Genomic DNA, 27449 nt, shown 5'->3' with positions numbered 1-27449 from the left:
CAGTGTTCTCCCGCGTGATATTATTCTCCTCTCCATGCACGTCCACGCAAACGCGGTACATTACGCGGTCTATGGCACAAACGCATTGTAATAATAATAGTAATAACAACAACAAGCAACGTTATCAATTCTCATCGTGGAACGTCGGCGCCTCTCTAGCTGCGCATGACTGGTGTCTGGTTCCCGCGTTTTCGGCCGGCGCGTATCACATAATATCGTGATATTAATATACTATTGTATATATTTTGGACGGCGGCGCTCGGGCACAGCTGATTTGCCGCGCTTACGAGTGCGACAACCGTTGTTGTGCGGAAAGGAAAAGGGAGAGAGAGTGAGAGAGGAAAAGAAGAAAAAGACCACCGAAACGACAACAAACTCGATTCGTTCTGCGAGCTGGAGGTCGGCTACGACGGCGGTATTTTCCGATTGTGACGCAGGCACGACAAACAGGTCATAGATTCATATCCTCGCTGACGCATACTAAAATAATAGACCTTTGACAACGGCCACGTCTCGATCAACGCCATTATTTTAGCACGAGTGTGTCCCTGTGCCATCCGTCTCGTCTGCTGTGAGTATATACACAATATTTTAATATTATTTTGTGTACCCCGATGGTTGAACGTGGTTAATATGTTAGATATTTGATTTTATTATTAAAATTATATGCTGTCATTAGCAATAGTCGTGGTGTCGTCACCAGGTGAGGGAAGGTTTGTTTTAGGCTTGGTTTCACACGTGTGGTTCCTAACTATTGTAATCGTAAATTTGTCAAACATTCTGCAATTATAACACGTTCTTAACTCCTGTGACTGAAGGTCATCGACCGATGTTGGTGACCTGTATTTTTGAGGGTAGTTTTTGCTTGTAGCTGTTGAAAATAATATTTTTAGTTTTAATACTTGTAAATGTAGGTAGTGAGTAGTGAGTACCACCTTCTTGGCTACAGGATACGGGATCATAGACTATATACCTTTAAAATAGATACCTACAGATGGACACTATTATAACCCATAATTCAGGAATTTCTATGCCTCATACACTGTACATTGAACAACTGATGACTCAGTATTTATATTGTTTGACAATAAATGTTAAGTCTTTTTTGGTAAAACATGTGTTATTGCATAAAAGTATACATACATGATGTTGTATATTATATTATTATTGAGTGGTTGCCTAATTAATAATGTGTGACATGATAATGAAGTAACAATAGTATTATGTACCTATATAATATTATATAGGTACCTCGTTTAATATGTACTACTTATAAATTATATGTATAATATAATAAGTACAATAATACAATATATACAAATGTCCCTTGCATTTATTGTGTTTAAATAGATTTCAAGAGAGAGTATTTGGTTAATTGTTGAATTTGTATAGAAAATATATTTGTTGAGACATATTTCTAAGTAAAAATACAAAAAGGGAAGGAAGGTCACTACACTATAATGAACTTATTTATACATAGTATCAATTAGGGACGTCTTTTTACCATTAAGAGTTAGTATTACTAAACTTCAAGCTAGCACCCATTCAAAATTAATTGAATTTATAAACTTTTATTTTCAATAACAAATTGTTGAAACAATTGAACACTTATTGAAGTATAAAAAGTTTAGGATTTAATGCTACTAGCTTTTTCATAGGTTTTCTGAGTTCTTATCTAGTGTAATTTATGTAATAATTCAAGCTATTAGATTAATGTAAGTTAAAGACATAAGAGTATAAGACCTTTATGTCTCGACCAAGTCTTCTTTAATTTTTTTTATACTTCACAATACTAACTAATACTTATGCTAAATGCAAAACCAGCTCTATAGGATGTTGAATGTGGTGAACAATAAGTGCATAAGGTTTGGCGATTAGGTATTAAGTAATTTAATATATTGATGTCTCATTGATTTGGTTTAAGTTTTTTATTATGTTTTAATTATTATTTCTAAATGGTTAAAAATAATGATTGAATAATAAATGTAGTTTTTTTGATGTACCTACCTAGTATTTTTAAATGCCTCTCATTTTGAACAATTAAATTTACTTAAATAATATTTATTTAAATTTAAATTCCCTATTTTTTCCTGTTGTATAGTTATCATTGTTTGTTAAATGTAGCAAATAAACAGCATATAGCACAATGTAGTAACTAATTAAATTATTATTATAGTTAAATAAAATTATCTTTATGACATCCTATGTATACATCTCAACAACATTTAGATCATTTTTGTTTAACTCAAATACATTAATATAATAATCAATCAAATTATGTGTTGATTTATATTTCGATTTATATTATCCATACCTATAAAATGTGTATAGTCTATTAAATAAATAATGGGCGCAATAATAGATATCATTAAATAGGTTTTTTTGTACAAAAATACAAATTATTTTTGTGAATTTATCGTAAAGTTATAATAATTTAGTATTTATCATGGTAGTTTTAAGTTAATATAAAGAATTTGTTTTTTTTTCAATTTAAATGTATTAACTACATTATATATATTATTACAAAATTAAAATGTTGAATACCCAATTAAATAATAAATTAACTAATAAGTAACAAGTTTTAATAAAAATTAATGTTACGTTTGTTAATGTTGAATATAAAATATACAATAATGCAAAATCTGCAATTGTATCTATAACAAAAACTTGTTTCAATTGCGTATATTTGATTAAAAATAAATATTTTTTATGAATAAAAATAAAAATGTAATTTCTATTTAACTCATTTAATACCTCATTGTAGTTTACAAAAACTTAACAGACTATTTTTTTTTGTATTTCTTATTTATGTTTATTTGAATTAATTTTACTAATATTAATTTAAATTGTATATACTTAATAAGTTATCTTTTACACTTACATAATTGTAAACATGTGGGTAAAGTGCTTACCACTATGGTCGCATTTACCATAGTATTTATGACAAGGGCTTGGTTATCAAGTCAAAGCCATACATATAAATTATTTGAAAATCCCCACTGCTATCGGTTCAAAATGAGTAAAAATGTCACATAAATAAATAAAAAAATGTCGTTAAATAATTTCTATTGTATTCATTTTTATATTTTTAATCGATTTTCTAAAATATTGTGCATTTATTTTTATCAGCCTTAAACTACCCCTAAATACAAAAAAAAACTAATGATTATATGACTTCTTGCAAATTTCTTACTATAAGTTTGCTAATTTATAATAAATTAATCTTGATAGTCTATAATAATGTACAATAACTTCATTTTAGACTAATTTCTAAATAATTCTTTTAAAACATGTTAGTACAATTTATTATACTTTCTTTATACTAAACTTATAATTGAAATAACTATTAGGCACTTTTGTTGTATTTAATTATGCCTATAGTATTTTAACAAATTATGAAATATTAATGGATGTTAAAAGTATCTTTATTATACACTATAGGTAGTTGAGTAGGTTATAATTCACCCTTAATATTAATAATAAATCTATAAAATCATTTAAAAAATGTTAAATAATATTATTATACAATTTGGTTAGTAAAACAAAGAACCCACTTTAGTTGTTATGTGGGAGATGTAGAATTTCTCTAATTTAAATATGTTTAACTTTTGTATTAATTTAATTATTATATTAGTTAAATATGGACTAACTTAATTTTAAAATTGTGTATTTGACAAAAAAAAATAAATCTAAAATATGATTGGGTTACCAAGAAAATATTTTTTTTATACAATTTATAATAATTTAAGCAACTTTAATTTGAATAAAACTAAAAAATGAATCCATATGTTATTTGGGATAAAGTTGTGTGGCTTTGAAAAATACCTACACCTTGCTTATTTTTTAGTTCATTGTTTTACTAATTCTTTCACTAATATTAAAAACGTATTTAAATTATAATTGTGAAAATCACATTTCTTGATGCAATTATATAATTAAAACTTAATAAAATAATTAAGGTAACTTTATAGTTTATATATATATATATATATTAACATAAGTAACTAATGTAATATATTTTAACTATCATACGATACACTTTGCATATAATAATATAATGGTGTACAATTTTACTGTCAAATTTATTACAAATTATAATAGAACTATAGAAGTATTTACATTTTTTTATACATTTGTATAGAATGTATGGTGAATGGTGATAAGTGATAACTGATAACATTGGTATCAAATAGCCAGTATGTTAATACCACAATGTAGATACAATTCAATACCCAGGTTAATAATATAACATGTGTTTTTATTATTGTAATAACATTACAGGTTATAAAAAACTCCACATTATTAAAAATATATTACCTGCCTATTTTTGAAAATGTTTTCTTAACTAACCTAAAACATTTTTCGTAAAATCCTAACTAATATTTTTTATGACAATTACCTACTTAAAATTTGAAAATATTAATACCTAAATCAAGGAACTACAACTATAAAATAATTTATTTAAAATTGAAATTATTAATATAACGTTACATCTCGATGATCGAAGTTAGACATGAGTGTTAATTCCCCTTCTCGTATCCTGCATTTTGGTTTATACTTCTAAAATCATTCTAATAATTCTTTGAATAGTGTTGCTTTATGCTCGCCTAGTGAAGACTATCGCAGTAATGATTTCCATATTATTTAAATAACTCAGGTGTACGAGTATAACAAACTATTAGATGCCGAATAAGATCCTCCTTAACAGCATTCGTCAATTTACCTTTTTTTAGTCAACACGGATTAGTACTAAAATTATATTATGCACCCCTCAGTTGATAATTTCCGTTTATTTCGTCTGGGCGGCAATATCGAATAATAGAGAACATTGCATTTTACAACCCTATTAGAATTCAGGTATAGTTATTATTACTGTGTGTATTGTATTATTTATCAAAACGCTTCGCGCCCAGAAGTAATCCAAGGTCTCCTGATTATACAGCATCCGTGTTCACACGCCTTCGAAATTTGGTATGTCACCGATACTGTGAAAAGTTTCCGGTTTAGTTTATTCTCATGAAAATGAAATTTCTATAGTTATTAATAGGATATTTTAATTTACCTAAACTATTTCACCTGGTTTCTGTACAATATATAGAAGGCGGTAGTCCAACATTTTATAATTATATGTATTTTGATAATGATTTGATAAGCCTTAGTTTATGTTATTTCTTACACTGCCTGTGTTAATTTCTTCTTGATATTTTTTCTCAAATGACTGAAAATTCATTTTTTCATGAACTGAAGTGTTACTTATAACATTTGTACGTAATAACCATTAGTCATTAGCTATTGTATATTATTATTTTGGTGGAATTATGTACTAAGTACGTATTTTCCTTACATTTGCACAACTTTTTTATGTCATTGAATTATTATTTTTTTTTTTATATTATTGGTAACTATCAATTACAATTTCTGCCAATTTAAATTCGTTTTTGCTTATATAGTGTACTACTGTCACAGCTGTAGTGACGTCAGACTCACACAAACATACTAGAAGCAGAGGACATCAGCTGACAATGGTGATAAACTGTGTCTGGTGGTCTGGTTTGGTTTTCTATCTTTTTTCCTTCTCGCCTTTCTTTGTTCTCTTTTAGACCCCTCTTGGCCATTTATATTTATTAATTTTTTTCATTGTGTATATATCTCTTCACCTCTCTCGTTGTCGACCTTCAATATGGGAATGAAAAGACCCGTAAAGCGGCATTCTTAAGTTACCATTTTTTTTTTTGTCTGGATTTTTCAAGAAGCCGTCCCGATTCCAGCTATGTTTAGAATGGTGGGGGTAAAGAGCCGTAGAATCAAATATAATACATAACAATTCATCGTTTAGGGTGAATGGCATTTTATTTCAGTAGTCTGAGTCTTCCAAAGTGCCAAAACATAATTTTTATTAAAATTTTGATTAAGAATATGTATATGTTTTTGTCATTATTTACTTTATTTCATAGTCTGCACTTCACAGATATAGTAAATTATGTTAGTCTTTTTGTTTTCTAGTTTTGGGTTTTAATAGCTATACAGTGTGTCCCGTTTTAAATGTACCACTAAATATCTCAGCCCGATAATCTTAGATTGAAATACGGTTTTCTGCAATAGCTAAGGGGTACTGAAGTACACATTTAAGGACAAATTTCAAATTTTTAACTCTTGTAGTATGCGCATGCGCAATACAAATTTTTTTTTTTTAAATTGCAACACCTATTTTTCTCACCGGATATGGATAGATTATTTTATTCTAAGTAATTTTGATCCATTGACCATAGTTCTAAACCTAAAATTGAATGTGTTACAGCTTTTTGAAATTTTAAAATAATTAAATTTTTTCGATTTTACCAAAAACATTACACGCTTGAATTTGATACAAAAGTAAATCATTTTTGAACTAAAATGAAATGCATTTAAATAATTGAATACAAAATCACCTAAAACAAAATGCCTAGCTAATTTAAATTTAATTAATTTAAAAATAAATGTACCAATTAAATTGACACTGACGTTGTAATTTGCGTTATTATTGTGCGATAAAAGTTATTGAATTATTTCCAGTTTTATTATTAGTACTTCGATAATATTATTGTAGATATTGTTTGATTATCAAAAATGAACTAATGCACGTTCCCTCAGTATTGTACGTTCATCGATGACACTTATAACTTTTAACATAATACTTTGAAAGATTTTTCTTTTTTTCTTCTTTAAAATGTTAAACAATAGTGAAAAAGTTGATATGATTTTAATTTATGGTGAGTGTAATAAACATTGTCGGGAGGCTGCAAGGGTTTATGCAAATCGATATCCCGAAAGATATCATCCACCGCATAATTTTTTTTTAAGATTAGTTAATAATTTACGAACTTACGGGACTTTTTCGATAAGAGATGCACAGAGACAACCACTACGCAATATGGAACCAAATGATGATCAGGAAAATGAAGTAATTGCGTACATTCAATTAAATCCTCACTCATCTTTAAGACATGTTGCTAGAGAATTTGGCTTTTCAAAAACAAAGGTACACAAAATATTCAAAAAATACAAGTTACATCCTTATAGGGCTGATCTAGTTCAGCATTTACGCCAAGGTGATGACGAACGTAGATTAACATTTATTGCATGGATAACAACATGTATAAATAACGACCCATTATTTTTAAATTACATTTTGTGGACCGACGAATCAAAGTTTACCAATAATGGTGTTTTAAATAAGCAGAATAACCGTTATTGGTCAAACGGAAATCCACATTGGGCAGTTGATACAAATTATCAAACAGTATGGGGCACAAATGTGTGGTGCGGATTATTAGGAGGACATTTAATAGGTCCACATTTTTATGACGGTACTCTTAATGGAAGACGTTATTCAGATTTCTTAACTTTGCTACCGATCATGTTGGAAGATGTCCCTTTATTACTTCGTCAAAACTTATTTTTTCAACAGGATGGAGCACCCGCTCATAATGCCATTATTGTAAGACAACAATTAAATGAAATGTTTGGAAATCGATGGATGGGAACTCACGGGCCAGTGGAATGGCCCCCACGGTCACCTGATCTAACACCATTAGACTTTTTTTTATGGGGCCATTTAAAGACTGTTATTTATGCAGATCCACCAGCAAACTTACAGGTTTTAAAAAATAAAATAACGGTAGCGTGCAGACAATTAACAAAAGAACAAATTTTGGCAGCACCCTATAGAGAAGTGAGTCGTCGACTGGAATTGTGTTTAGAAAAAAATGGAGGAAATTTTGAACATTTTATTAGATAAAAAAAATAAACATAAGTCAAATCAATGTAACGGAGTAATTTTAATTTAATTCCTACTTCACATTCTTAATTAAAATCTATGAAAAAATCACTCAATTCAAGCGTGTAATGTTTTTGGTAAAATCGAAAAAATTTAATTATTTTAAAATTTCAAAAAGCTGTAACACATTCAATTTTAGGTTTAGAACTATGGTCAATGGATCAAAATTACTTAGAATAAAATAATCTATCCATATCCGGTGAGAAAAATAGGTGTTGCAATTTAAAAAAAAAAAATTTGTATTGCGCATGCGCATACTACAAGTGTTAAAAATTTGAAATTTGTCCTTAAATGTGTACTTCAGTACCCCTTAGCTATTGCAGTAAACCGTATTTCAATCTAAGATTATCGGGCTGAGATATTTAGTGGTACATTTAAAACGGGACACACTGTATTTATAAATATATGTTGCCCAAAAATATTTCTTGATTGATTTATACATAGAAACATGTATTCCTAAAAAATATTCTTAAAAATAATTGGTATAAAAATGTGATTAGTTCGATAAAGTTCGCCTAAAAATATAAAACTTATCAAAAAATAGTTTGAATCAAATTTACTTTTAATTTTATGATATATCAATAGACTATTTATTAATATTCTTGTGTTTTAAATTGAAATACAGTATAATACCTACTTATATGATGTTTGTTGTTCAAGAGTTGTGTGTTATACATTTGTTGTGTATTTACTCGTACCTATATGTTACAATAAAATGTTTTAAATAATTGACTTTAATGTTTTCATCTCATGAATCATATTATATTTTCTTACGTTAAAAACATTATTAATATAATACATATTTCAACAAAAAATAGGGAGATAGCGTTGATTTGATGACGACTGATATTTCGGGTCCCGCTTGGTCTTGTTTGAATATATTATAAGACATTAATAATCACTTTTGCATGCATGCGTTATGTATATTCTAGGTAGATACTGTATGTATAGGCACCTCACGGCCTTGGTAAAGATCATATACAAGCATATCCCCAATCCGGTAGATTCGCGCGTGTTTTGAGCGTCACAAAAAAAAATATAAATATATACAGAATACACACATATATATATATATAATATGTAACCTTGTGCACAGCTGTTATGTTCTTCGTGTGAGACCGGCGTGGTCCAGCTTCCTGTCCCTCTCAATACACACACACATACACACGCATGTATATATACATATGTGTGTGTGTTATTCACCTCTACCAAGAAAACGAAGGTATAGCCGGTTCGATGGACAAATCAGGTATTACAACACTCGTGGGATTCAGCCTTAGAGAAAACGAGAGAGAGAAAGAAAACAACAAAATCCACACTCGTACAGGTTACATATTATTATGCCTTGCATTTTACAGTTTCGTTCATGTGGTGACCCGACGAATTTATTACAGCCACAATTGGTGCTGGTTTTTATTTTTTTTGGATGCGCCCAGCGGACATTCCACCGCACTTGTTGTAGAATGAAAAATCGATTGATCCGCTACATTGTTGCCACTTTAGCGCCCTGTATATCTATTATATTACATAAACTCTTTTATATATTATATTCTCTATACCTGTTCGTTTTCTTGTATTCGTTTCAATTATTTGCCACGCTGTGTAGAAAACGCCCCCGCTGCCTCATTCACAACGAATATTGCACTCTCGAATATAATATTTTTGGTTACTGGTTAGTGGTTTTGTTGTGAAGTAAAAAGTGCTAAACTCTGAGGAAAAATAGGTCTTATAATATAAAATATATCTTGTTGTTTTAAGGTTTTAAAATTATTAACAATTTGTTTTATTATTTATAGTATAAAATGCTGTAAGTAAGTGGTACTTACCTTTACAGCGGTATTTTTTGTTTTCTTATGTATATTATTATTTTAAGCAACTATAGTAATAAATTAAATTAATTTTAAAAATCATTTGATTTTATTTGTTTGGCATTCATTTTAAAAGCTATTGACGTACCTAAAATAATAAAGTTTGGAATTTTATAAAACATTACAAATTTAAAACTATATTGATTGTACTGCTAATCCAATAATTCGCAGTGATGATAATTTCAAACTATTAGCTCTTAACTATTAAGAATATCATGAAAATCGGTTATAAATCGTTCACGTTAAACAAGGTTGACATATAAAGGTATATAAAAATGTTTTCGAACCCACCACTCCATTGAACATAAAAATGGGGAAAATATTGGCGGTACGTAGGGTCTTACTCGTGCATAATATGAGGGTCTCCCAAACCGTCGGGAAGGAAACGTTCGTCTTCCCCCTTTTGTTCCGGTAAAGCCAGTCGATATCGTTTTTAGTCTCCCCCCGAATACAAAAGAAAACTCATTCGAAAAATAACGGTCGCAACGGGTGTAAATCTTCAGTCATACGTTTGTGACCCAAAGAAGTAAAAAATCTTTACCTTGGGACTTCGTTTGAAATACTAACAATCTGCATTGTACATATATTATTATTAAAAAAAAATGTTTTTTTACTTCTGATCTAATATGAATATTTTTCTTAATTTTAATGGGATTTAAAGAAATTAAATACACATATTCATGGGTTTGTTTTATGAGAACTTTATAACCGTATTATATCTTAAGATCTTATATACGTAATTTACAATATTAATTTTGGATTATGATCATGACTCTCGAGAGTTATAATTTTTATATCATAATTAATTAACAAATTAAACTAATATATAACTTGAGGACATAAACATCATACTATGTGTTATTTCGTCTATTTTTGTTTGATTATTTTATAAGTTAAAAGTTAGCATTTTTATGTTACAATGTTTGAAACACATATTTTTAAGTTATTATATTTGTATGAGTTATTTAACCAGTTTTGACAAAAACTACATGTTTTCATCTTAAGAGGACGCCACGCCTGCATGTGTTGTCTCCGTCTTACAAACGCGTAACATACCAAATGTTCGCTCAGCAGTTCACGTTTTAGCACGTTAGCTTAAAAATGAGAGAAAATCGATCTATTATGAAACTTGATGGTAAGAACTTTATCTGTGTTTTGTTGGAAGTTTTTTTACGATACTTCAGTTTTTAAGCAAGGTGCTTGTATCATAAATGTAAATAAAAAATGCTCATAACTCACTTAAAAACTGAGTTATTGTAAAAAAACGTCTAACAAAACATAGATAAAGTTCTTACCATCAAGTTTCATAATAGGTCAATTCACTCTAATTCTTAAGGTAACGACATAAAACGTGAACTTCTGTGCACAAATTGGGTATGTTACGCGTTTGTAAAACGGACACCATCGGGGTGTGGCGTCCTCTGAAAATGACGTGTTCCTCGCGTGGCATTGTGTTGTCTCCGCCGTACTAACGCATAATTCGGCAAATTTTATGTTCAGTCGAATTATTTTTACTCTGTTGGCTATTGCAGTGAATTGCCCTATTATAAAATTTAAATGTGAAAATATTATCCATAGCCCCGTGTAGCTTTTTTTTATATTTTAAGTTTGATAATAGATTAATTCACTTCAATATTAAAGGTAACAACATAAAATTAGTTACGTTGGACTTAAATTTGTAATTGTGTACAGTTGTAAGATGGAGGTAACTTACGGGGTATGATGTCCTCCTAACGCATTCGTAACAATAATATACTACTAAAATATGTTCAAAATTTCGAAATAATTATAGTTTGTCTATCATTCAAAATTTACTGTTACAGTGTTATATAGTATATACGTATAGGTCGGTATACTTTAAAATATTACTTGTTTAAATTAATAACTTTGAAGTAAAGAAAGTAAATTAAAAATAATAAGCCATTATGTCAGTAGCATATATGATAGGTATTTATATCATATGTTTTTCGATTATTAATCCAACGTTAGCATTTGCATTTTTTGTATTAAAAATAAAATGTTAGTGTAAAGAATATATAATTTTGAGTAAAAAAAATAATTGTTAATATACATCTTGGTATCTAAGTACTAACCACCTAGTACATATGACGTTTTCTTAGAAAAGTATACAAGGTCTTTATATAAATTTGTTTTGCATTAAAGATCATTTTAAAATGAAAAGCGCGCCAAAGTATCCCCTTCGCGTTTAAACCGATATGAACCAGGTGCAGAGAACTACTATATTTCCCTTTGGTTGACCAAAACCCTCGATCGATAACCCTCTAAAAAGCACGTGTGCATACATTTTTTATAATATTTATGCATAATATAATCTGCCATAACATAGTAAACCTTGTTAGTGCATTAAACCGGTTGTGTTGGTTTCAGCTTTTACTTATTCATTTGCGTTAAAAATACATAAAAGGTTGGTGTTTAATCACCTAAAACATGTACAAGTACAATGATTTTTGTTTTATATGTTAGTTAAATACCTACTTGTTTAAAGAATTCCTGATTCTTAAAATCGTACATATCAACGGAACCGATTTTACTAGTTCCAACATGTGTGATTTCCATAGAAACATTTCTTGATTACCAAAGGGACTGTGTCCAATTTACAGTAAATATAAACCGGGTTGTACTCATAAATAAGGACCTCATTAACATTTCCGTTATAAATTTTCTTTTCTTTAAATTTCATATTTTAATTAATTGATTTAGAGTTTAGACTGACTACAAATTAGTAATATTAATACTTTTAATATACCTATTATCATGTTAATCGATATAAAATATACTATAGAATATTATAGAATATATTATTTGAATTGCATTAATTATTATTTAATCATCATATTATCAATTGATATGTCTGCTGTTGTTATTATTAAGTTAAAAATGGTTTCACTTAATTATTTTCGATAATTTACTTCAACAATTTCTTGTAGGTATTCTCTGACGTGATGTGGATTGTTTATATAAACTTCTTTATAAATTTGATAAAATGTATATAATATTAATACGATATAAAATCAAATCATTTATCGTTTTTGTTTTCTATATTTTTATTTTTCATGCGAATGCTGTCAAAAAACAGTTTTACATCTAAAATAACGAATAGTGAATAAATAAAAATATATTTCTAATAGCGAAAACTGCAGAGCATTTTAAAATTGACACGTGCCAGTACCAAGCTTCTATATAATTTATGCAAATACAGATACGGTGAACCATGAAAGGCGGTGTACAAACTAAACAATAAAAAGAGCTAGTGGCTATTTAACAATATATAGTTAGACACATCCACATGTGGCTAGTGTCGTAGACCATCTTTTGTCGTAGTTCCGATAAAAGTCGAACCGGAATTGAAAGCATCCATCTGTCGGCTATGCCATAATAAGTACAACCCCTTTTTTATTATTATCCTACGTTACACCTGGAAGATTTTGATCAAGCACAATATATATACATTATACATGTAGTTATGTACCTACAGCGTATAAATTAAATGACCCCTGCATAGTTTTTTTAAAGGCATAACTAGTTTTGTTTAGTATAATTTTATATTTAAATCATGTACCTACTCGGAAAATTATTTAATTAGAAGTTTAAAAGCAGGATTTTTTTATTGTGAAAATGTTGTTTAGTAGCAGTGGCTTTTTTTAATAATAAAACAATTGAAAAAATATTGAGTAAATTGTAAGTAAAACAATATTTTTCAATCAATGATATAGTAAATGGTTATATACTTCTATATATTATTTACTTAACGATCGTTTTCTGATTGTTATTTTTTTTCATAGATTATGAAAGCATAAAATAGATATTTACCTATTAATATTGACCTAATTTTGATCTATTTATGTGAATAGTTATATATTAATATTATATTATTATATTTTTAACTATTGATAATTTTTTTTCATTTACATTGTATATATTATAGCTACAGTTCAGTTATATATAAGACATTTACTTAAACAATATTTTATTTTATTTGAATTGTCAAAAACGAATATTTTATATTTTAATATTATCTTATTTCTAAACGAATAAAATATAAACGGTATTAATTTGCTGTTATGTTTACATAAACAGTTTTGTACACTACTATAATGTCTATAGACACTATATTTTTAAAGTGAACACCTGAACACCTATTCGACATATTACTCTCGTTTCTATTTACGACATTCGTACTTAAACTGGTCTATAGTTTTCAAACCAAGTTGAATGCCCTCCGCCGTCCTGCTTTTTATATTTTATTTATATTATATATATATTCACATTTAATATTTAATCCACTCGCTTTACTCACCCCTTTCGTTTCAGAAAAACGTCACATATAGCTATAATAAATACTGTAGAGTTATACCCTGCAACACAATGTGCGCGCCGCCGAGAGTAGTTCGCCTAGTGCTCGTTTTGGTTGAGGTATTTTTTTTGTTGTTATTATTATTACTATATAATATATTATTCACTATTATTCGCTATTGGTGTATATACTACTGCGTACGTACACCGGTTTATGTATGTATAATATGTACTCATAGACAGCTGCATGTGCCCGAAAGCGTGAATTCGCGCGGGGAAACACTTCACGTTGCGCGCGTAATGACGATTGGGGCACGCGACCCCTGACAATTAAGCTGCGCGCCAAAGACACGTCGTGTCGACTCCCGCAGGTGGTGAATTGCAGTATAGTATTTTTGAACTCGAACTAAAAACCTACTCTGAACTCATACTCAGGGTATAGGGAGGATTGAAAGCGTCATTTTGCAGCGTTATTTTTAGGAGCTGAGAGTATTATATATATAAACATACATATACGTATAATGTTTATTGTAAATGTGTAATGTATACGAAGTACGGATATTGTACACTGCACGCGCGCAATCTTCGGGCTATTATGTTGTTCAACTTCTTATGCAGGAAACGTATCGAAAACACATTGTTAGTGTCACGGACATCTGGTCTATGTGATATATATTATGTTCCAATGACGAACTTAAGGTATACGTATCGATCGAGAATCCGATCATTGGGCAATTCTCTAAAACGTATTATAGAACCGTGAGCATTCTCCAAAACTTAAACGTTCTTCTGTCGAGTTGTATTTTGTATATATTATATATGTATATGGAAAGTATCTATTTAAATTGAATTAATAGTAAAGTGTTTGAACCTATGTTATGGCTTATAATAATAGTGTATAACTGCAGGATATCCGTCATTCGTGCTCAATTCTAAGTATAGTTACAACACAAAATAGTTTGTTTGTCTTGCATATTCTTAAAACTCTACGGGGAAACGTATAAAATGTATTTGATAAAAATGTAACGAAATATAAATTTACTCTATGAACTTCTGTGATACAGATATAATAGGAAATGTTTAATGTAACATTGTTCTACTTATATGATAATCAAATTGCAACCTTGTAAATTATGATCATCAGTACATTTTTAGTCTGATTTTTTCCTTAAGTACAATTAATTATATAATATATCACCATTTAAGTTTTAAATTGTGGATATTCACATAAAATGAAGTGTATATTTTATTTTATTGTACAATGTTCTAGAAACGATTTGGTCTAAATAATGTGTTCGGTAAGACAAAATAGAAATGACTAATAAATGTTAATTTATTTCTACGTTAACTTTGCTTAAGGTTAGATAATATTATGTATAGACATTTTCATTGGTGGTTTGTAACTAAAGTAATAGGTATTCTTCGTTTCATTTTCATTAGTGTTTCGCAATTAAATTATATGTTTTGACTCAATTAGTTTTTTAAATCGTGTATGATCATGTATTATCTAGATTAATTTTAAATGTAAACTCAAAATACAATATGCTAGTTAAATAGTGTCTAGTACTCTAACAAAATAACGATTAATCTTAATAATCCATTTAAGTTTTCTTTGAGTATATATTATCGGAATTTCACCAAAACCAACGCTCCTTATCTGTGTGACACACATAGTTTACATGTTTAACATGACAAGACGCCCGTGTCATTTGTTTAAAAAAAAATAATAATAAAAAAATTTTGCGGGCCCCATTTTATAAGTTTGACCTTATTATTTCCTGACCTTCCATTTGTAATTTGTATAGATGACGTGACAGCAAAAAAAACTTATCTGCCATTGCCACCGTGTCCGTTTGATGAGTTTTTAGCAAACACTTTATTGTGATTTATGTATAAATATGTAGCACTCATCACTTACTTTCATTATCAATGCAGTTATCGTATATCAAACACATTTTTTCTCTTTAATTTTCGGTTCTTTTACATCTCCGATAGGGGACGTGTAATATCATATTATACCAAAAATGTGTAATACGAGACCGTTATGCCGGTGGTAATACTTGGATAATGCGTAGGTGATTTAGCAGATTTGCATTTTGACGTGAGGTCGTTTTCCCTCCATAATACGCGTCTTGCTAAAAAATGATTTATTTGAATCATCCATTACGCTAAACGAGAAATTAACATTCGTATAGAGCTTAATATTGTTTTATCTTTCAATTATTTGATAATTGATTTAACTATTGAAGTCAATCGAGCTTATAATTAATTATTAATACTATTCTGTTAAATAAATTACTTGCAATAACGGGGCTGAATAAATTTTAAAAATAAAAATATTATGCTGAATTTTGAATTCTAAAAACTAGTACATACAACATATTGTTGATATTATTATTAAAATTTTTCCATGTATTAAAAAAATGAAAATTCTCAATTTTGTTAGTCTATCTATGTTTTATAAATATTGAGAAGTGTATTACTACATAGTAGTTGATACGTTGATTACACTGCGTAGTTGTTATATTTGTTTGTTTGAAATTTCACCGAAGTACAATTAAGCTTTTTAATTTACTCGAATTCATCAAAATGTATACTCATGACTAATTTAAGCTATATCAATGACTAATATACATATTCCTAAGCATGGGCCTACCCTCTCTAAGCTGTTACATCTCCCACGATGCTAAGTCACGCGAATCTTTGTCGGTTTTTGGATGTAACATGTGTTCGTTTACAATACTCATATATTTACCTCCGAAGACCACGTGAGAGAACTAGCGATCATTCGACAGTGACTTGCTAGTCTACATAATTTTTCATTTCATTTTTTATGTTTTAATACACCTACTAACCGTGTCCAAATGAATAATATATTTATGTAGTTTTTCATCTTTTTATTTCCAAGATATTTCGTTTCCGTTGTAAACTAATTCGTGTTAATGACGTATTAAAGTACTATCGTGATATTACCCTTTTAAAACTCATTCAAAAATGCTCCAATATGGCAATATATTGTATTGATGTTTTAGTCAAGTGATTAGAAAATAAATCGCATGGCATTGGAATTAAACCAGTAATTTTTGTTGAGTTCTTGTCAATTCAATCAAAAATACAATTAAATAATTATTTATTGAAAAGAATAAAATTTTTTGGGTGTTAAACGTTTATTGTATTTCTTTATTATATTATTGGTTTTTAAAATTCTATCTCTATTTGCTTCAAATTACTTTTAACAATTTTAAGGAGCTTAATCTTAGAAAACGATATCAAACTAAACCATAACAAATGACTAATGAGTAGTGATTATTATTTTATCATAGACAATTTTGTAATTGTTTTTATTTCAAAGATTGTATCAAAATATTATTAAAGCCTACAATGTGCAATGTAGGTACCTACAATTAGTATTTGGTGAATAGAAAAATTGAATTGTAATATTGAAAAGTTATGAAAAAATTACCAAAAATATATACAGTAACTTAATAATATAATAGCCTTCTACGGGTCCATATAGTTTTTAGTATCGCGATTTCGTTCCACGGTCAAGTTATTTCAACACCTGTCACGATACAGGCCACTGTGGCGTAATTATTTTTAATTCTACTGACTCGAAGACGACATTATATTACATTATAATATCCCAATATTATAATAGTATATACGTCACGGTACTGTAACCGCCGAACGGACGTCCTTTCGGTTTCACATGTGTATTTGTATATACATGTAGAATAATGATTAGATACGATTATAGTATATTATTATATATTTATATAGTCGCCAGTGACGATATTACATTATAACTAAACGTATGACGTACAATAATAATAATAATATAACAGTGAGTTCGCATCAAAATATCCCGCAGGACCGGACGGAATTATAGTAATAATATAATACTCTTGAGTTTCTTGTCCTGCTGTATTAAGGACAATAGAGGCACTCCGTTTAGCCGCCGCTGCCCGAGGACGAGACCCGTACGTATGTTATACGGTTTCTGGACCGCGTCGGCCTTGTAATGATATAATATAATCCCTTTTGTACCCACAAAGACCAATTGGCGCCAACGAAAACAACGTAAATGGAATGCTGGTGGTGGCAGTCTTACCTATATTGTTATATTATATTAAATAATACTTATATAGATTTCGAACGCTACCCACGGACTATGGGCCGACGTGTTTTTGCGTACGTTTTTGTTGGTTCTCTTTTGCGCGGCAGAGGAAGCAAAATAACATCGTTCTACAATTGCTGCTACTGCAGGTGAATCCAAATTTGACACTCATTGATCATCGCGATGGCCATTATTATTATTACTTTTTTATGGTGGACGTAGGCACTTATACATATATAACACAATGCATTTATTTATGATGGAACCCCGGGCGTTCTCGTTCCGATATTTTCGACGAAACTCCAGGGAAAAGTGTCGATGGACAACGCCTTTCAGAATAATTACGACCATGAAAATTGATCATAACAGCCTGTATCAAATCCAAGTTTTGCCCGATGATTATTTATATCGATAGTATATATATATATATATATATTGTATCTTATATTCTTATAGAATTATAATAGGTGGAGTAGCATATTTATTATATAATTTAAATTTATACAATAACGATATTTCATAGTATGGATGTAATATCTGTTAATAAACAATAACCAACAATTGAATTCAAAATACGTTGTGTACTTGTGTGTGTTGAATGTATATATAATTATGTTTACCGAATCAAAATTTGTCAGATAAAAACATTATTACGTTTCTATATACCAAATAAATTAATATTTCTACCGTTTAGCAATAACTAATTGCATTATTTATTAGTAATTAGTCATTAATAATTATAAATTCTTCTATAAAAACCATCAAATTATTTCTTTATTATAAACAAATTATAATATGCTGCATAAATTATTTTTGCTAATATTTTATTAAAACATTTTATGATGCTTTTAAACACGTTTTATAATTTTGAATGAGAATATTTATTTATAATGCGTAGAAATGGTTTTAATTTGGTAACGATGTCTGTAACTACTAATTACATAAAACATATGTTACTTTATTTAGATAGATTCATATTTCTGACTTATAGTACCTAGTATATTTTAGAAATAATAATGTTTACGTGGTCGAATAATGATAACCTTTCACAAGAAATACCTGGATACTGGGTATCCAAACTGTTCGTTTTGTGTATAAAAATAATGTAGTGTACATTTAATATAGGCGCGTTTGTGTGAACGTCGTAGTAAATGATCCCTCCAAAAATTATATTTTGTAACAAAAAGAAACCCAGAACAACGTTTCTTTCCAGTTTCCGTACATATTTCAATAATTGTGTGGGTTCTTATTTATTTGGTATACAAGTTAGGACCATAATTTTATGTAAACTGGAAACGACTTCCTCTGATTCATTAACTAGGATAATACACAGCAGTGCGTATACGTTATACCTAGTTTTGCGTTTAACTGAGTATATAACGACAGATAAGCAGTTAGTAGTTAGTACGAAGGTAAAATCTGTTAATTATATACTTGCTTGGTAAATACTTGTATCATCAATCACATATTTATGTGCTCTATTGAGAACTGTTGGTAGTTTATTATGTATTTTCGTACTTACGTGTAAGTATGTATGTAAGTATATGTAAGTATGTAAGTATATGTAAGTATATATATATGTAAATATGTACCACTCTCGGGTGAAGACAATTGACAATTTTTATTAGAAAAATTAAATCATTAGTAAAAACCTGCGATGACGTGTTTATGGCGATTTAACTACATCACAATATTTAACAATTGTTAAAGATCCTTATTAATTTTTGTTAGACTACCGACTTTTCTGTCATCGGAGAATATTATCTATACACCGGCTTACCGGTTTATCGGTTATAGGTATACATTTTTAATTAATACTCGTTAAATATTATTTTCTGCCATGGCGTTCCGTTATGGAACACTAAAATGATACCATCTCACCTGCGCGTTATTGACATACCGTCATTACTTTAGAAGAAAAATAGAAATTTGTAGTTGTAGAGGATCAACTATCTGCACATTATAATAATATTACTCAGTGTAAATTTATCGGTCCGGTTATACTATTCTAGTTGGTATTAAACATATTCGATGTAAACAACAATAACAATTTATAAAAAAAATAAATAAATATTTTCTACAAACGTAGGACGATGCGAAAAGTAAATAAAAAACAATTATGATACTATTATTGTTCTATAGTATTACGTAATCGCGTCGTAAACTGCAGGCGACAATCGCGCCGCCGGCGTTATCGCCGCGGACAGCTTTGTTTTGGCGGCAAACCCGCGGCCACGGCGGCGGACGGCTCGCGCGTGTTTGTGTGTTGTTTTTAGGCGGGATCTACCGTGCGGCAGACGTCGGCGCCAGACGGTCAGCTGTTGCCGCCCGATCAGCTGATCCGTATTGTCAACAAAGCGCCCGCGCGCGCGCAAAGGGGGCCTGCATTCCTGCGCGCCGCGCGCCCCTCTGCTCATAACCGGTTCCGTCTGCCGTCGGCGGCCACAGTCGGGATCATTGTCTCTTCGCCCGTCGCCGCCGACCCCGACCAGTCGCTCGTTAGCCGTGAACCCTGGAACTCGCCACACGCTCTGCTCCGAAGTTATCGTTTCCTCCGAAGTACTCGTTTCCTCTGTCGTTAAATAGTTTTGAATTTTTTTTTGCTCGTCTTCAGGACAAAGTTTTTTAACAACAGTATTAATTCAGTTTATGATCTACGTCCGTCTGTTCGCCGTCGCCGGGCCCGAGGTGCTACGTGCCGATTCGCGCACTCTCCTCGTCCCTCCCCCGTGCGGTCTCTCCGGCCGGAAGGGACGATTTGACGGCCGACACACTCGTAAGTCTACATGTCATATACTCATATTATATTATTGTCATTTGTCGCAGTCTTTTGCTGGACGTTGCAATATTTCGTGTTTAGTGGAATCTGCGAAAAATCTTTCGCGGACGGTACACACGAAGTATCGCCGAGTCCACGTATTCGTCTGCATTTTTTTGGTCATCCGTGAAAAACGCAATATCTCCCCGGGGTCCGATTGGTATCGTCGGTTTCGCGCGCGCGGAAAACGAACGATCGCGATTCCGGTGACCTCTGCCGGTTGGCGGTGGCGGGCCCCCCTGGTAGAGGAGCACGGAACTCGCGCGCAATAGGCGGACAATAGGGAAAACGCTTTTGGCGCCCGTTTCCTCGCATCATCCACGTACTCTTGCGGCGCGCGCGTTTCCCGCCACCACCGCGTCGCCGCCCGAGGCCAAAAGCCCGCCCAATGTCGTTGTTCAGTGGTTCAGTCCACGCGTCACCTTTTTAATATTTTTTTTTTGTCGTACGGGTATCGTTCTCACCTTTTCCATTTGTATTCCCAGGATGAGACATTTGTCCATCGTGTCTGTCTACCGTACGCTATTAACTACCTACTCATCTCTTGCAATAATTTTCAATTATGTTTTATTAAAAAATAATAAGACTCACGAGCCGACTGCTTAGTGGTTTTCGTTTCTCATACTCGCTATTCGCGTAGCTAAAAAAAATATTTAATATCTTGTATTACATTATTGTTGTTACCATAAGGTAGTACAGTGTATATTACGCGTGCAATTTCCAATTTTTTATTCTGTTTTTGAAACATATGACTAGTGAAATACATTAGTAACTTGAAAATCAACGAATCTATTTTGATATCTTCGTGATGACTGCTAAATACTTGTTCGTGTTACATAAATCTACAGCTTTTAAATTTAACTCAAAGTAGTAGGTATTTTTTTTTATTTAGAATTAAATAAATAATTATTTATTAAAAAGTATTTAAACAACAAATAGTCATTACTAATTTTATTTTTTATGGTATATATATATTTTATGGTAGTTGTCTAGTTTATTTATAATAATGTTATAAACTTAATTTATACTACTCCCAAATATTAAAGCAAAAAACATTCAATCAGTATATTACAAATTGTAATTTTATTTCTATTAGGTAAATTTTATTATTTTATTGTATTAGGTATTATATTTTAATTCAACCATCATGCCCATCATTATGGTCATACAATTTATACATACTTTTAATCCGATTGGTGATGGTGGCTGCTTACCTTTCCACCTTCCACTTACACAGTACATAATATTATTTATTATGGTGTATAATTACATTACATTACTTTTATAAATATCTTGTGTGTAAGCATACATTTGATCTTCAAGAATAATCTTATCATAATGACTAGGTAACTTCCATATTAATTTGTCTATTTCGAAGAAATGATATAATATATAATAACAAATTGATTCATCAATACCTACTCACATAAATTTTTTCTGCTTATACTTTATATGCATAATCAAGTATACCTATTATCTTATATTATGTATGTATGCTGTCATACAAATATTTGAAGGTTTTTATTTTTACATAATTGAGTGTTATGAAACAGAACAAAACATAGCTATAATTTTTGAAATTTTTATTATTTTTCAGATTTACATTTCTCATTCCTTACAGTTAACTACAATGAATGACTCCAGTTCATCAAACGTTGATGGTGTTTTGAAAAGGAAAAGACATGTAAGTTCAATTTTATTGTTTTTGTGTTGTTTTAAATACCTATTTTATTCCTTTTGAAAAAAAAGTTGACTATTTTATTCAATATTTCTCAAATAATTTCAAGTAGAAAAACAAAATTAAGTTTTATGGCCATATTTTGGTGTTGATAATTTTTTGAAGTACTAGTAGTATCAAAGGGGTACCTACTATTAGATCTCTATTGCATTTATAAAATTGAATTGCTTATTATAATATATTTTAAGTTATATTTTACTTATTACCTAACATTTATTATTACATTTATATACTTTCAGTAGGCTTAAAAACGACTTATTTTTAAACTCAATTCTCTTCTCATTTAAATAATCCAGTTGCCCAATTTGTTTGAATTGAACACATGAATTATTTGTTATCTTTTAGAACTCTGAAGGTTATTTACATAATGGTACTGTGTCTGGCAAGAGGATGAAAATTGACCATAGTCCTGTTGAGCTCCCAAGTATTTTATCTAGATCTAAATTACACAGTTCATCACAGTCATCCCCGTCGGATGATAGTGACCATCAATATTTTACTAATTTACAAAGAAACTCCAGAGTACGAGCTGACTCTGATCCGTTTCAAATTAACTCTGAAAATAATGATTCCTTCCAACAATTATCTGTTGGTAATAATGGAAGTATAGAACGACGACCATTATCTGAGTTACAAGTTCTGTCTCCAGACTCTCATTCAATTTATTCAGATGATAGGTAAGTAATAAATAAAAAAAAAATTACAATTGTGAAAATGTTGTCTATAATCTATTTGATAAACTTAGGTCGGAATCAGAAGCTAGTAGTCCTGCTCTCAGTGAACCTGCACCATTATTATCTGACAATGAACTCAGCCCAGATTGTATTGATAGTTCTGAACCAAAGAAAAATATTGAAAATGATCCACCTACATATGTGCCTACTCCACGGTATTCAAACATTCAAGAAAATGTTGGAAGTACTATAGTTACTACTTGGAGCAAGTAAGTTACTAATCACTTAAGTAATATAATAAACAATTTAATTAAATTTGTTGTTTCATCATCGTTTCAGATTTCGTGACATGGCCATCAACCAGAAACCAGTTGCATTAAATGACAGACCGTGTCCATTACCAGAAATTCCTTGGGGGAAACGTGCAGACTTTTGGCAAATGATATGTAATAGAGATTCTGCCACATTAACTTATAGGAACCCTGATTACCAAGATTGCCATGAACATATAACATCCCGAATGAGAGCTATTCTTTTAGATTGGCTAATTGAGGTATTATTTCATAATAAATTATTCATGTTATCGTATTTCAAATTATTTACATGTATTATAAATAACAATGTTTTTATTTGATTTTAGGTGTCATCTGTTTATAAGCTTCACCGAGAAACATATTATTTAGCCATGGATTATTTAGACCGTTATTTATCAAACAGTGATTCTATTCCTAAACAAAAATTACAACTCATTGGTAATTACATTTTCCCAGCCTTAATTCTAACTCCATACAAAGACAAGTTAATTTAGGGTTAACTTATTTTTTGTATATAGGAATTACTTGTCTATTTATGGCTGCCAAAATGGAAGAGATATACCCTCCTAAACTAACTGAATTTGCTTACGTTACTGATGGTGCATGTACTGATGAAGATCTGTTAGATATGGAGAAAATATTATTGATGGTAATAACAAATTAATAATAATTGTATAATATTGAATATTATAATAATTCAAGTAACTACAAAGAATTAACTAATTTTTTATATGTTTTTCAGCATTTGCGTTTCCGTTTGACACCTGTTTCTATAAACTATTGGGTAGAATTGATGTTGCAATTCATTTGTGTTGATGATAGCACGGCAGAAGACAGTTTGATTGTTCCACAATTTCCTCAAAATTTGTTCAATCAGGTTGCTCATCTTTTAGATCTAGCTAGTCTAGATTCAACTAGTTTACGATACTCATATAGTGAATTAGCAGCGTCTGCACTTACAATAGTACTAAATAAAAAAATTGCTTTAACCATTTCTGGTAAGTTATTTAAAAAATAATTAGTTGATTTTTCAATTATTATTAAACAGTGTTTTTTTTCAAATCATTACTTAGGTTTATCAGAAGGAAATGTATGTAATTGTGTTGAATGGATGTCTGTGTATTGGAGTGTAATTCTTGAAGAATACCAGTATGAAGAAATTGATTTTGAAAATGATTCAGAACAAGTTGATGGCACCCATGTTAAACAACAACACTTAGTCAGCATGGATATGTATGTAAGTATCACTTGTACATTTGTCTTATGGTTTGTCAACTAATTTTAGACATTTTCTCATTCTTATTTATCTATTTATTTTGCACTCAGATGTAAAAAAGGTACATATCTTCATTTAATATATTTTATTTGTGTAGTAGAATTGTGGTATTTAACCAAAATTATATTAATTAATGTTAACAGTCTTTTGTAATAAATTGTCTTAACTAAATTTATTTATATTTTTAGGATTTAGCACAGAGTAGATTTGAACTAATTCAATTATCCCGAGTAAAAGGCCCAGTCACTCCATCAACCTTATTAACCCCGCCATGGAGCGGTAAAAAATATCCTGTAACAGCTGAAGAGTGCAAACCCTCATGTAGCTACAAATGATAACTTCTATACTGATAACACCAACAGTAAGATTTTTTATTGAAACATGTATATCTTACCTTGTAATAGGTCATTGTATTCAGATGTATTCTAGTTTTCTGTGTTAAAAAAATATTTTATTTTGATTGATCGATTCTGTCTTGACGACTTAGATTATTTAAATGTGCAATAATAATAATCTATTTTTTTTAAATTAAGTACTGTTGGTAGTTAATTATATTTACACATGCAATTTGGAAATCAGTAATCATACTGAAAATGTTTATCCTTCTAGTAAATAGCTGATTTCTCTCCTTGGAAGTGTAAAATTAAAGTCAACAATGTTGATTGAACTGGTGTTCCTCGTTTTCATGTTATGTCAAATTGCTAAAAATTAAAAAACCAAAAAAATATACTTGGCCATTATGTCAATTACAATTTTATATATCAATTACTTTGTACATTATATATGATTATACTAAATACTTAATAGGCTCGCGAGTAATTAATTAATATTATTATTACAAATGTATTTTATACAAGCCATTCCTTCATATTACACAATCTTATAATTTTGACTTTTTATATCAAATTCCATTATCCTTTTGTATTCTAGTCTTATTTAGCTGATAATGATAAAATTATTTTGTGTAGTCTCATAGCATGTTTTATTATGTACAATTTTTTTTTTGAAACTTTAAATTATTATTTCCTTATGTTAAGATGTGCGTATTTATGGTTGTATACTTACTCCATGCGTTAGTTATGTATTTGTATATGTGTAAGATCGAAATCAACGATTTTCTAATGTGCCAGTTTCTTTTTATGTAATGCAATGACCAGAATTTTTGAAAAATTTGTATAAAATGATCTCCGTTCAACATTGAATTAGTATTAAAGTATATTATAGAACATAAAAAATTTAAAAAAATGTTTTCAGTTTTTTACTATGGTTATGTGAATTTCATTATCTAAATCTTACAACTTTTTCTTATTAAAGTAATCATTACTTACATAAAAAAAAATATAACTAGGCCATTAATAAATTAGAAATAATCAGGTTGGGGAGGACAATTTTTGTATATTTCTTTAGTTGGTATGTATTTAAATTTAATTCTTATCAATGGGAGTATATATTTTATTGGGATAAAAAAAATTCTTTGTTATATTATTAGCAGTTAAACATTTTTGTTTTATAGTTAAAATTATTTTATTCACAGTTATAAATCTCTATAAACATAATATATAAATATATATATTTTTTTTTATGTACATGTGTATAATGTAACTTAAACTTGCTTATAATAAATTATGATTATAATTATTATGAACATCTTGTATTGTTTTATTGTATACACTTAAGTATTCTGTTTCCTTGTTATAGTTTTTGAATGTTTAACTAGTTGTTGTTGACATTGTTTTTGACAAGTAACATTTTTTCAAGAAATATTAAACTACGTATCTATCTAAAAAATTTAACACATCAGCAAAAGAATTTTAAAAAAGCTGGGCTTTCTCGACTGGAATCAAACCCGAAACTCATCATCAGTGTGTTTCGGCCAAACTTAACGGTCATATCACTTTTTTTAGACCCTCTGTAAAGAAGTTTCACATCAAAAAATTAACCTATAATTGATTTGAGGATTTTATATTTATACTATATTTAGAAAAATATCAAGGGGATATCAATATGTAGGTAGAACAGAACAATTTATTAGTAAATCCAAATCTTGTACTGAATTCTCAAAGGTTAGCTATGAGATGAAATTGATTATGAATTTCCAACTAACTACATTTAACTTCAAGTTTGTAATTTTTTCAATTCTGATGAATATCATCAAAATTCTAACTTCAATTAAAAACTTATCGTGGATTTACCCAAAACTATTTTGTTTGATTACGCTATCTATTAGAAAATTATGAGGATATTAAGAATCAATGAATATTTTTAATACCATTATTTATAAGTATGGTATAGTATTAATTTACATAGCTGTAGTATTTTAAAGCATTTTGTAAACTGATATTATGTGTAATTTCTTCATGCGACTGATCTAAGGAACCGGCTGCATACGAGTTGATTACCGGGTACCTGTTTAGTGTTTACTGTTTACCTACACAGTTGAATTGATTTCCGGGACATTAAAAGATATTATATAAATGAGATGATTCCCTATCAATGGTTATTGGTAATGATAAT

The 27449-nt window shown here is 29.7% G+C and overlaps 2 protein-coding genes across 5 annotated transcripts; both read left to right on the top strand.

The window, feature by feature from the left end:
* The first annotated feature begins 300 nt into the window (after positions 1 to 300).
* LOC111033710 (G1/S-specific cyclin-E) lies at positions 301 to 26274 on the top strand. 3 transcript variants are annotated; one of them, XM_022314595.1, is made up of 10 exons: positions 301 to 571; positions 22531 to 22617; positions 23017 to 23348; positions 23417 to 23614; positions 23685 to 23898; positions 23986 to 24097; positions 24178 to 24308; positions 24402 to 24657; positions 24733 to 24896; positions 25124 to 26274. In XM_022314595.1, exons 2-10 carry the CDS (start codon positions 22564 to 22566, stop codon positions 25268 to 25270), a joined length of 1608 nt encoding a protein of 535 aa, XP_022170287.1. In that variant the 5' UTR covers positions 301 to 571; positions 22531 to 22563; the 3' UTR covers positions 25271 to 26274. The 3 variants fall into 3 exon arrangements, with proteins under 3 accessions (XP_022170287.1, XP_022170288.1, XP_022170289.1); XM_022314596.1 differs by lacking the exon at positions 301 to 571 and adding an exon at positions 20596 to 20891; XM_022314597.1 differs by lacking the exon at positions 301 to 571 and adding an exon at positions 21407 to 21803.
* On the top strand, positions 6100 to 8062 carry LOC111033711. Of its 2 annotated transcripts, none has more exons than XM_022314599.1 (2): positions 6100 to 6940; positions 7448 to 8062. In XM_022314599.1, exons 1-2 carry the CDS (start codon positions 6707 to 6709, stop codon positions 7775 to 7777), a joined length of 564 nt encoding a protein of 187 aa, XP_022170291.1. In that variant the 5' UTR covers positions 6100 to 6706; the 3' UTR covers positions 7778 to 8062. The 2 variants fall into 2 exon arrangements, with proteins under 2 accessions (XP_022170291.1, XP_022170290.1); XM_022314598.1 differs by having other exon boundaries at positions 6100 to 7018.
* Positions 26275 to 27449: the final 1175 nt, after the last annotated feature.

Source organism: Myzus persicae, unplaced genomic scaffold (genome assembly GCF_001856785.1).
Source record: "Myzus persicae strain clone G006 unplaced genomic scaffold, MPER_G0061.0, whole genome shotgun sequence".
Lineage (NCBI taxonomy): Eukaryota > Metazoa > Arthropoda > Insecta > Hemiptera > Aphididae > Myzus > Myzus persicae.
This window is presented reverse-complemented; position numbering and strand designations above follow the sequence as displayed.

What these genes read in the sequence shown, in the direction of transcription:
- LOC111033711 (XM_022314598.1), top strand. Translation starts at nt 6,707, where the DNA reads ATGTTAAACAATAGTGAAAAAGTTGATATGATTTTAATTTATGGTGAG. An exon ending in TTGGCTTTTCAAAAACAAAG is followed by an intron (nt 7,019 to 7,447) that starts GTACACAAAATA and finishes TTTTTTCAACAG; the next exon opens with GATGGAGCACCCGCTCATAA.
- LOC111033710 (XM_022314595.1), top strand. Translation starts at nt 22,564, where the DNA reads ATGAATGACTCCAGTTCATCAAACGTTGATGGTGTTTTGAAAAGGAAA. An exon ending in TTTTGAAAAGGAAAAGACAT is followed by an intron (nt 22,618 to 23,016) that starts GTAAGTTCAATT and finishes GTTATCTTTTAG; the next exon opens with AACTCTGAAGGTTATTTACA. An exon ending in TTTTAGATTGGCTAATTGAG is followed by an intron (nt 23,899 to 23,985) that starts GTATTATTTCAT and finishes ATTTGATTTTAG; the next exon opens with GTGTCATCTGTTTATAAGCT.